The sequence below is a fragment of the Callithrix jacchus genome, chromosome 8 (genome assembly GCF_049354715.1).
Source record: "Callithrix jacchus isolate 240 chromosome 8, calJac240_pri, whole genome shotgun sequence".
Taxonomy (NCBI): domain Eukaryota; kingdom Metazoa; phylum Chordata; class Mammalia; order Primates; family Cebidae; genus Callithrix; species Callithrix jacchus.
The window spans coordinates 10,991,390-11,003,514 of record NC_133509.1 but is presented as its reverse complement, the minus strand read 5'-3'; the positions used below and the strand labels follow the sequence as shown (position 1 = coordinate 11,003,514).

Sequence of the window (12,125 nt, the reverse complement as noted above, 5' to 3'; positions counted from 1 at the left end):
TGAATAAAGCTTTTTATGAACATAATTTTTCTAAAGGAGAGTTTAGGCCAGATTGCTAAATAGCCAAGGTAGTCAAAGATCTTCATAAAGTGAATACCTTTAAGGAAAAAAAAAAAAAAAAAAAGCTGGGCGCAGTGGCTCAAGCCTGTAATCCTACTACTTTGGGAGGCTGAGGCAGGTGGATCACGAGGTCAAGAGATCGAGACCATCCTGGTCAACAAGGTGAAACCCTGTCTCTACTAAAAATACAAAAAATTAGCTGGGCACGGTGGCGCGTGCTTGTAATCCCAGCTACTCAGGAGGCTGAGGCAGGAGAATTGCCTGAACCCAGGAGGCGGAGGTTGCGGTGAGCCGAGATCGCACAATTGCACTCCAGCCTGGATAACAAGAGCGACACTCCTTCTCAAAAAAAAAAAAAAAAAAAAAAAAAGGCTGATTAGTTATCCGTTTCTGTCTTTTTGCAGAGTACTGTTTAGTTTTTTGTTTTTTGTTTTTTTTTAGATGGAGTCTAACTTTGTTGCCCAGGCTGGAGTTCAGTGGCACAATCTCGGCTCACTGCAGCCTCCTGTGTTCAAACAGTTCTCTCCCTCAGTCTCCCGAGTAGCTGGGATTATTGTATTTTTAGTAGACACAGGGTTTCACCATGTTGACCAGGCTTGGTCTTGCACTCCTGACGTTGTGATCCACCTGCCTCGGCCTCCCAAAGTGCTGGGATTATGGTATCAGCCGCCACGCCCAGCCAGAGTACTGTTTAGTTCTGGCCGGGGCTCAGGGTTTGCTAGTTGAAGGGGCAGATGAGTTTGCCCAAAGATAATCTTCCTCCTTCTGACCTGTGTGCAGTTTCCTAACATGTTGCCTGCCATCTCGTAGGAGCACAGTCACAGAGATTGCACACTCATCCTGGCCACAGGATGGCCACAGCTCCACATAGAGCTCAGTGTAGGATAGGGCTGCCCCTCCTCATTTCTGGGACCTTTACTCCGAAGGGAACTTTGAAACAAGCAAGTGCAAAACTGAAAATTGGTTCCTTGGCATCTTCTGTTCTATCACCTAACAAGTGCAAAACTGAAAACTGGTTCCTTAGCGTCTTCTGTTCTGTCACCTCGTCACTGCTGTTCACCTCTTCTCTTAATTCTCTATTCCATAGTGAAAGTTTTTTTTTCTTTCTGTGTGCATTCTTAAGTATTTTGTATTTCAGCAGACACCTGATATTCTAACCCAGCTCCTTGTAGGAGGAAACTTGGTGATTCCAAAGTAACCCTACCTAGATAAACAACATTTCCTAGGGATGTACCTTATATCGTTGTAAAGATAGGGCAAAGTTTGAATAGAGAGTTGCAAACTTCTAGGGTGGTTTTCTCAATTTTCTAAAAGCATCACAGAATTGATACTGTGGTCTCTGGATAGTATTGAGCCCGGGAATAATCCCTCTTTCAGGTTGTTCTCAGTGATTTTTAAACTTCCCTCATATTTGGTAAAGTTTATAGAATATAGAAGATCTCTGCACAAATGACAGATTACATGGCATAACCCCTGCCTGAAATGGGAAAACTGATTTTGTTTCATGAGCTTAATAGAAGGAAGTTGCAAGTATTTACTTTTTTTTCTTTCTTTTTTTTGCACTCTGTTGCCCAGGCTGGAGTGCAGTGGTGCAATCTCAGCTCCCTGCAACCTCTCCGCCTCCCGGTTCAAGTGATTCTTCTGCCTCAGCCTCCTGACTAGCTGGGATTACAGGCACACGACACCATGCCTGGCTAATTTTTGTAGTTTTAGTAGAGATGAGCTTTCACCAAGTTGGTCAGGCTGATCCTGAACTCCTGACCTCAAGTGATCTGCTGCCCATCTCAGCTTCCCAGAGTGCTGGGATTACAGGCATGAGCCACCATGGCTGCCTGGTGATTTTTTTTGCTACAAGAGAAAGGTTGTTTGCCCTCCTTTTGCTTCAGAATAGTAACTTTATCCCCACTAAGAATTTGAAATAATTTTCAGGCCATAGATGGGGATGATACTTGAGATGTCTTCAGATTGTGTTTTCCTCCCCCTTCGTTAGTATTGCTCTTTACTACAGCTGTCCATTCATCCCTGCCAAATGACTGCTGAGAGAGATTTGTTTCCTGGCATAGGGCATAGGTGGGGGTTTTTGCTGTTCCAACAGTTTTCTAAACTTTTTATTACCTTTACCTTTCATTTATGCTATGCTGGATTGCTACTTTCTTGTTTCAAGATTTACCTACTACATAGTAAATCAATAATTTCCACGAAGGTAATGCAGTCACAACTGAAGATTTTAAAGTATTAACCCAAGGAGTTACACCACTTGAGATTCCTGCTCCTACTTTGGGGGACTTACATACTCTATGTGGACCTCTGCTTTTGAAGTAATGCAGAGAAACCGACTTTGCTGAATGACTTTTCTACCCATGGATCTCTTGAGTGTTACTTAGTTAGATGTGTATGCAGGAGTGATCTTTAAGAATGGAGGATTTACGTGCTCCTCTCTTCCAGTGGTTTGCTTCATCTAACTAGCTACTCTGCTGATGAGGCTTAATCATAACTCTTGTATACACAGTATTGCCTGGAATACCTTTCAGGGAAAGTTACACTAGCAGACTGCTGTAGTTATCAGCTTTCTTTGGTTTCATCTAGTTCTTAGGCATTCTGTTGCTTTCTGAAACTGAAAATGGCCCTTGCTACTATGTCATTCCCTAGATTCTGGTCCATGCTCCTACATTCCAGAAAACAGTAGCCCTAGAGTTTAACATGTTAGTGAAAACTAGTTTCCAAAGTAATAAACCAGCAACCCCTAGGTACACGTCTGTACTTAGTTTTGATGCTTTCAACAGATAGAGCAGGCCTTGGCGGGCAGTAGTATGGTATGGTGTGTTTTTCCTTCATCATAGTAGAAGCACTTCTGAAGCAATCTAGAATGTTATCATTAGTTTACTCTCTTTAAAAGATGCATAGCATATTGCTTTGAGAATGGAGATGGAGTGTGATTTTTAGGCCTTTGAAAAATGTCTTGCTATTATTTTCATTTAAACAAAAATCTTGAATCTTTCAACAAATTATTTATTAAAGTAGAATGAATATAAAGAACCACGTAGCTCTGTAAATCAGACAGATTGTTTGATGCAGACGGTAGCATCAAACCAGAGTTCTGATGTGTAATTCAGTAAAAATGGAAATAATTGTTGATCAGCTGTCCAGGGTTTTCTTTAAAAGCCTGTGAGTATACATGAACATACATTTCCAGCCATTTTCTTTTTTATCTGCCTTAAAAACAAATACAAAAACAGAGAGCATTCATAAGATGTAATTGCGTTGAGTTCAAATTCAGCACTAAATGGCTTATCAATGTCTGGATGTTTTTTAAGCACTTAAGGTTTTAGAAAACTGATAGTACTATATAATAGTTTAGGAGCTTAAATATTATATTTAAATATTACAAAAATAAAAAGCTCTACAGAACGGAAAAAGGCTATCACTAATAGGTTTAGTTATAGATATTATTTCTAATATGAGAAGAAGAGCTTTACTCTAAGATCTCCTCAGTCAGAATAAATGATCCCAAGTGCTCTGAGGACATAGACAATGTCAGTAAGTTTATAAAATACGGCAGGGCGCAGTGGCTCACGTCTGTAATCCCAGCACTCTGGGAGGCTGAGGTGGGTGGATCACCTGAGGTCAAGAGTTCAAGACCAGCCTGACCAACATGGAGAAAACCCATCTCTACTAAAAATACAAAATTACCTGAGTGTGGTGGCACTTGCCTGTAATCCCAGCCACTTGGGAGGCTGAGGCAGGAGAATCGCTTGAACTTGGGAAGTGGAGGTTGCAGCGAACTGAGATCACACCATTGTATTCCAGCCTGGGCACCAAGAGCAAAGCTCCGCCTCAAAAAAAAAAATAGATTATAAAATATTCTGATTATGTTGTACACTATAGTCTTATTTTTGAAAATGAAACATTTGAATCTTTGTTGGCAGAAATAATTGTAGTAAGGGAATATTTTGGGTAGCTTTGATTCTCTCTAATATATCTAGCAGCATAAAATCAAACCTCTCATTTATAAGATTATAGAGCAAGTTCATACAGCTGCCTTCTCATAGAATATGTTTATTCTCTGAGGAATAGCAGAAAAAATATGGCCAGGATCCTTTATAATACTCTTGTCCATATGACTTCATATTCCATTAATAAAAATGAGTAAATTGTAGCTGGTGTACAAAGCTCTTGATTTTTACGAGAAATGCCTCTTTGGTGACTTACAGGTGAGCTTTAAGCAACTCTTGTCAATGTGATACTGAAATATGGAGAGTGAATATAGACCCTCAAACCATTACTTCCTTGCTTTTCCTTTTTTATAGAATACAACTTTTATAGCTGTGAACATTTGTAAGATTTATAGTCCTTACTGATTTTCATGCAGAGCTGCAGTATCACATCCTAACCCCTGCAGCTGTTTCTATCAACAGCAATTAAAATTTGATTTACTAATCCCTCATTGCTGCCTCTCCAACTACTCATTTTTCATTTTTATAGAGCCTTAGGATTGTTACAGCTGAGCAGCATGATGTTAACACCTCCTCAGCCATCTGGCACAGGGGAAGAGGCACCTAAACAGATTCTTCTGAACAACAGTCACATATAAGCAAGATCAGAATAGTATGAGATCTAAAAAGCAGGTAAAGAAGGAAGACAGCCTGTGACATTAAGGTGAAAGCAGAATCCAAACAGGTTTTTAGTTGAAGGTCGGCCCTCCTTTTACTTTCTAGAAGAAAATAATTCATAGTATCATTTTAATAAGTAAACTTTTTCTAATTCTGTTCTAGAAGCTGTTTGCTAGAAGAGCTAGGCAAACAATATAGCTTTATTTTTATTATTTTCTTTTCTTTTTTCCGAGACAGAGTCTTGCTCTGTTGCACAGGCTGGAGTGCAGTGGTGCAATCTTGGCTCACTGTAACCTCTGCCCCCCAGGTTCAAGCAATTCTCCTGCCTCAGCCTCCCAAGTAGCTAGGATTACAGGCACATGCCAGAATGCCAGGCTGATTTTTGTATTTTTAGTAGAGACGGGGTTTCACCATGTTGGCCAGGCTGGTATCAAACTCCTGACCTCGTGATCCACCCGCCTCAGCCTTCCAAAGTGCTGGGATTACAGGCGTGAGCCACCACCACCAGCCCATAGCTTTAGTTTTAACCTATCTTTTCATATTCGTGACCCGTGAACCTGCTTTTGGAGAGATACTTTGTTCATTCCTTTAGCTAAGAGAGCATATTCCAGCCACTGCTACTACTCATTTTATCTTAGTACAAAATCCCATGAAGGTTAATTTCAAGAATAGTGGGCTTCCTATTAAGGAAAATGCATATTGTCTTGACTCTTAATGCAGGAATTTTCTGTATTACCTGTCTATTAAAGTTTTTGTTGTTGTTGTTGTTTTTTGACAGAGTCTCTCTCTGTTACCCAGACTGGAGTACAGTGGTGCAATCTCAGCTCACTGCAACCTCCACCTCCCAGGTTCAAGCGATTCTTCTGCATCAGCCTCCTGATTAGCTGGGACTACAGGCACGGTACCACCGTGCCCGGTTAAGGATTTGTATTTTTAATAGAGACAGGGTTTCACCTTGATAGCCTGGATGATCTCTGTCTCCTGACCTCGTGAGCCGCCCGCCTCGGCCTCCCAAAGTGCTGGGATTACAGGCATGAGCCACCGCACCTGGCCCCATTAAAGGTCTTTAATCGCTGGATGCAGTAGCTCACATCTGTAATCCCAGCACTTTGAGAGGCCAAGAATCCACAAAGTCAGGAGTTCGAGACCAGCCGGGCCAATGTGGTGAAACCCCCTCTCTACTAAAAACACGAAATTTAGCCAGGCATGATGGTGTGCACATGTAGTCCTAGCTACTCTGGAGGCTGAGGCAGGAGAATCGCTTGAACCTGGGAGGCGGAGGTTGCAGTGAGCCGAGATTGCACCACTACACCCCAGCATAGGCAACAGAGTGAGACTCCATCTCAATCAGTCAATAAATAAATAAAGGTTTTTAATCAGTTAAGTAATTTATAATTATGATGGTTCCTTTTTCCAATGATTTTTTTTTTTTTTTTTTTTCCTGAGAAGGTATCTTGCTCTGTCACCCAGGGTGGAGTACAGTGGTGTAATCTCTGCTCACTGCAACCTCCACCTCCTGGATTCAAGCAATTTTCCTGCCTCAGCTTCTGGAGTAGCTGGGACTACGGGCATGTGCTGCCATGCCCAGCTAATTTTTGTGTTTTTAGTAGAGACTGGGTTTCACCCGGTAGGCCAGGCTGGTCTTGAACTCCTGACCTCAGGTGATCCACCCACCTCGGCTCCCAGAGTGCTGGGATTACAGGTGTAAGCCACTGAGCCTGGCTTTCCAATAATCTTAACATTCTGAGTTTGATCTGTTTAGTGGCTACTAAGATTTTACTTTTGTGGAAACTAAAAGATGATCCCAGCTTCAGGTGTGTTTTTTCCTCCCTCCTTCCTCTTTTGGTCATTACTGGTTTTCTGTGTCTGAGTGAGGAAGGTGCCCTATAGAGTCATGTGTTAATGCATTAGGTGAAAATGAGTGTAGACAAGCTAACTTCTCAGTTCTTTCCAACAGTTGTCAGTTTAAAATTTAAAAAAAAAAAAGAAAAACCTACAGGGACACAAATGTACTTGATTTTGTTACTGCTTGCTGTTGCTTCACCTTTCCTTCCGTATCTTGCTCTCATGCTTTCTAATGCCTAAGCAGAATGCATCATCAGAGCGCCGAGGAGAGTGGGAAATTCAGCCCAGCCGGCAGACCAATACCTCATACCTGACGTCTCACTTGGCTGCAGACCGCCATGGGGGATCAGTGCAGGTATTTACTGCCTTTATTGCCTTTTCCTGGCCTTTCCAGCTTGGCTGGTAGATGTTGGCTTGCTTCTGAAACTTCGGCTGCTTTAGAAAGGAAGCTTATAGGAAGGGCCAATTGAGTATCTATGCAGATTTTCTGTCTAGGTGGACTTAGGCAAGAGTCACTCGTTAAGATGGTTACTTGTTGTCATTGACTAAGAAAGATCTGTATGACTTCTGATACTGATTTCTGGTTAACCTAGTCCTACCACCTTGATCCATTTATGATAAACTGTAAAAATAACATCAAGGTAGAATTGTGCTAGTGTCAAGCCTGTGAATTTTAAAGATCTGAAACTTACAAGTATTTTTTGAATAGGGGACTAAAGGACTACATATGTTGCTCATTCCATGACACATGCCTTAATGCATAAGCTGAGAATTTTAATTTGTGTAAGTCATCTGTTTCTGAGTGGGCACCCAAGAAGTTGGGCCATTTCCTTTTTTCTCCCTGGAATCACTGTGGTCTTAAGAAAATTATTTCTGACTTCTTTTGGGCTATTCTGAATCTCTTTTCTCTGTTTCATACTAGAACATGTTGTATCTCTTAACTTGTCTTTTATGTGAATGTTTTTAAAAATCTTAGCCTCAATATTGTTCTCATATTGGCAAGTGACACCATCAGTTGGGGCGCACAGTGAACTCAGAGCTACCAAATGTAAATTTTTATAAAGGTGCAGACAGGCTTGTGCATGTAGATAGGCATCTTGGTAGCCTTGATCATCTAGGATATGCTGTTATAAGGAGTGGTTCACAGAAAGATCTTATTCACAGCTTGAAAGACAGCTTTGGCCCTGTAAAAAAAAAAACCCCATAGGATCATATACGTTTAACTCATAGGTTAAAATGATGGATTGAGGCTGGGTGCAGTGGTTCCTATAATCCCAGCACTTTGGAAGACTGATGCAGGCAGATAACTTGAGGTCAGGAGTTCGGGACCACCCTGGCCAAGATGGTGAGACCCTGTCTCTACTAAAAATACATAATAAATTAGCCAGGTATGGTGGCGCATGCCTATAATCTTAGCTACTCAGGAAGCTGAGGGGGGAGGATTGCCTGAATCCAGGAGGCAGAAGTTGCAGTGAACCAAGATTGTGCCACTGCACACTCCAGCCTGGGCGACAGAGCAAGACTCCGACTGGGAAAAAAAAAGAAAAAGCCGTGATGGACTGGACAAGACTGAGCAACAAAAGGAGACCTTGTCTCTACAGAAGGTTAAAAAATTAGCCAGGCGTTGTTGTGTATGCCTATTGTTATAGCTACTCCCGAGGCTGAGGCAGGAGAATTGCTTGAACCTGGGAGGTGGAGTTTGTAGTGAGCCAAGATTGTGCCATTGCAATTGCACTGCAGTGTCAGCCTGGGTGACAGAGTTAGTGAGACTCTTAAAAAAAAACAAAAAAAAGCATTGCTCTTAGGTACCAGGCACAGTGGCTTGCAACTATAATTCCAGCATTTTAAGAGGCCTAGGCAGGAATATCACTTGAGGCCAGGAGGTTTTGACCATCCTGGCAATACAGCATGATCTGGTTTCTACAAAAAAAAAAAAAACAGAAAAATTGGCTGGGTATAGTGCTGTGTGCCTATAGTCATAGCTGCTAGGAAGGCTGAGCCAAGAGGATCGTTTGAGGCTGCAGTGAGCCATGATCTTACCACAGCATTCCAGCCTGGGTGACAGAGCAAGACCCTGTCTCTTAAAAAAAAAATAAATAAAATAAAAATAAAACAAAAAAACTCTCAATTTTATTTCTCAGGTACCCTTTCTTATGAAGCCACACAAGGATGTGTGTTATCAAAATTAATAGAACAAGAAAGAAATAACGGACAGGTGTGGTGGCTCACACCTGTAATCCCAGCACTTTGGGAGGCCAAGGTGGGCTGATCACAAGGTCAGGAGTTCAAGACCAGCCTGACCAACATAGTGAAACCCCATCTCTACTAAAAAATACAAAAAAAAAAAAATTAGCCAGGCATGATGGCAGGCACCTGTAGTCCCAGCTATTTGGGAGCCTGAGGCAGGAGAATCATTTGAACCCAGGAGGAGGAGGTTGCAGTGAGCCGAGATCGCGCCACTGCCCTCCAACCTGGGTGACAGTGAGACTCTGTCTCAAAAAAGAAAAAATGAATGTCTGAGATCCAGGAAACCAGAGATCCAGCACAGGAAAGAAACAAAGGGAATCCCTAGGATAATAAAGTTAGGACATCCTAGGATCTGTACACCAACGAAAGAGAGTAGCCTGTTCAAAACAGAGCTGCAGAGCAGCTCTTTGCTCTTTAGTGTTTTCCTTTTTCACACTATAGTTTATCCTTGTCTTTTTATAATTACAAAATAAGCATGTTTTTCTTTTCTTTTCTTTTTTTTTTTTTTCGAGGCAGAGTCTTGCTTGGTCATCCAGGCTGGAGTGCAGTGGCACGATCTTGACTACTACCACTGCTGTTTCCCGGGTTCAAGCAGCTCTCCTGCCTCAGTGTCCAGAGTAGCTGGGATTACAGGCACGTGCCACCACGCCCAGCTAATTTTTGGATTTTTAGTAGAGATATGGTTTTGCCATGTTGGCCAGGATGGTCTCGAACTCCTGACCTCAAGTGATCCACTGACCTCAGCCTCCCAAGGTCCTGGGATTACACACATAAGCCACTGCACCTGGCCTTGTAAAGTGTCCTTTAGAAATGGAGCCAATTGAGGTTGTCTTGGGTGGCACTTTTGAAACATGCAACATCCTTTACTCCCTATAAACTAAGTTTTACCAGCTTCCTTGGCACTTAGATAGAGGGCAAGCAGTTGCACCATTTACCTTATATTATGTTCAGCTCTGTTCCTCCTCATTACATTGGCCCCTTTGGACTTACTGCTTTTAGCTCGAATTTTTGTAAAGAAGTAAAAGTTATACCTTTTGCAAACCAAATTAACAGTACTTTCCTAATACAACAGATGTCCACAATTCTGAGTTGTCTCACTTACCAGAGATAATGAAAATCATGCTTGGCCTAGCCTGGGTGACTTGCAGACACCATCACTCTGGGAGGGAGTGCAGAATGCTAATTTAAGAAAAGTTTGCTCTGATAAGGCACATGGGGACTCCTCTTCCAACATGTTTAATGCGCAGACCCCATTGTTCTCATCCTTCCAGTATTTCCACAGATCTTTTATCTTTGACATGTGAAAGGCCTAAATGCAAGAAGGTAATATATTTTTCTTTCAAAAAGATTCCTCTAAAATTCTCCAAATTAAAATGTTTAGGGAGGAAGTTTTTAGAAATGTTTAGGACCAAGTAAGGACATAAGCTTAGAATGACACATGCATCAAAGTACGGTTTCCTTTGACACACAGCTCTGATTTCTCCTCACGGTGACATTTTGAGAAATGAAACTAATAACTCAAATTATTGAGACTCCTAAAAGGGGTATTATCAGGTCTGAACATCAAAACGGTTCTTTACCTTAGTCTTTCTAATGGGTAATGCTGTAAGATATTAATTGGTCTTGTTTGGTATACCCAGAGTAATGAGGGATTAATTTTAATAGTGATTAAAGTAAAATAAATGTCTATTTGAATATGCAAATAAAGCTTTTTTTTTTTTTTTTTTTTTTGAGACAGAATTTCACTTTGTTGTCCAGGCTGGGGCGCAGTGGCGCAATCTTGGTTTATTGCAACCTCCGCCTCCTGCATTCAAGCAATTCTCGTGCCTCAGCCTCCTAAGTAACTGGGATTACAGGCGCCTGCCACCACACCCAGCTGATTTTTTGTATTTTAGGTAGAGATGAAGTTTCACCACCTTGCCCAGGCTTGTGGTGAATGAATTCCTGAGCTCAGGCAGTCTGCCTGTCTTGGCCTCCCAAAGCGCTAGGATTATAGGTGTAAGCCACCTTGCCCAGCCGCAAATAAAGCTTTTTATAAGGAAGCTTAATTTTTATTATATTTTATAATTAAGTTATACTAAAAATTTAATAGAAAAAACATAACGGCTGGGCATGGTGGCTCATGCCTGTAATCCCAGCCCTTTGGAAGGCCGAGGAGGGCAGATCACTTGAGATCAGGAGTTCAAGACCATCCTGGCCAATATGGTGAAATCCTGTCTCTACTAAAAGATACAAAAATTAGCCAGGCGTGGTGATGCATGCCTGTAGTCCCAACCACTCAGGAGCCTGAGGCAGGAGAATTGCTTGAACTCAGGAGGCAGAGGTTGCAGTGAGCCGAGATTACACCACTGCTCTGTACCCTAGGTGACAGAGTGAGACTCCATCTCCCCCCAACAAAAAAAAATTAAAAAACATAAAAACAATTTGTTACATTCATAAAATTATAATTTTTCAAATCTCTTTTCTAAACGTAATTTTATTTAATTCCCTTCATATTTATGAAGTTGATAGGATTATGGTCATTGGCCTTGACTTATAGAATTAGAAAACAGGGCTCACAGAAGATTTTAATGGTAGAACAAGGCCTAGAATCCGAGTCTTCTGTCACTTACACAGTGTTTGTTGCACTGCACCTCCAGGCATCCGTTCAGTAGTTTGACATACTGGACCTCCAATGTGAAATAATTAAGTGGATGCTATAAAGGCCCAGATTTGTAGCCTTTGAGTCCTAGGTATGTTTTTGATACAATTAAGTTTAAGAGTAGAGAACTGGAGGTTCTACATATGCATCATTCATTTGAGACCAGATGCTCATTGATACAGACAAGATGTCTAGTCTGTAAAATGGGGATAAACTTCTTATTCCTTAGATTGCCTAAGGACTGTGCTTATGGCCCAAATGGTAATTCATAACGAGGAGAAATTAGAAAGTATAAGCCATGTGAAATGCTGTGAGCAGGCCCCATCACCCAGAGTCACCAGGTAATTCTCAGTGGTGATGCTTACTAATGTTTCATTTGTGTGAGTAGAAGCCAAGACATTTTATTGAACATCTTGTCTAGTTCCTGAATTGTCCACTAGAAACTTACCATTTTCTCCTGTAACCCTTGTGCTCACAGAATGATCTTACCAGTATTGTCACTGGTGTGTAGCCAGAATATGTCCACAGGAAGCAAATGAAGCACTGAGGAAATTAACAGGATAGAGAGTGAGGAGCTGTGGTTTTCCAATCCATATTCCCTCTTCCCTCAACTTTTTGTTTTTGCTGTTTTTTCCCCAACTTTTGTATTGAAAATTTCAACTCTACAGAGAAATTGGGAGGGAAATGCAATGAACTCTTATATATCTTTAACCTCGTTAGAC

The 12,125-nt window shown here is 41.5% G+C and overlaps 1 protein-coding gene across 20 annotated transcripts in view; it reads left to right on the top strand.

Moving 5' to 3' along the window:
* CSNK1G1 (casein kinase 1 gamma 1) overlaps positions 1–12,125 on the top strand; it is a 174,137-nt gene that overhangs the window by 142,484 nt on the left and 19,528 nt on the right. For 10 of the 20 annotated variants that reach the window (XM_009005045.5, XM_054240454.2, XM_078333342.1 and 7 more), the window contains one exon: positions 6,760–6,870. The exons of 9 other annotated variants lie outside the window; for them this stretch is intronic. In XM_009005045.5, the coding sequence (XP_009003293.1) occupies positions 6,760–6,870 (111 nt within the window). Of the gene's footprint in view, positions 1–4,542; positions 4,686–6,759; positions 6,871–12,125 lie in introns of those variants that run through there. One more of the 20 variants, XR_008474662.2, reaches the window with a different exon arrangement.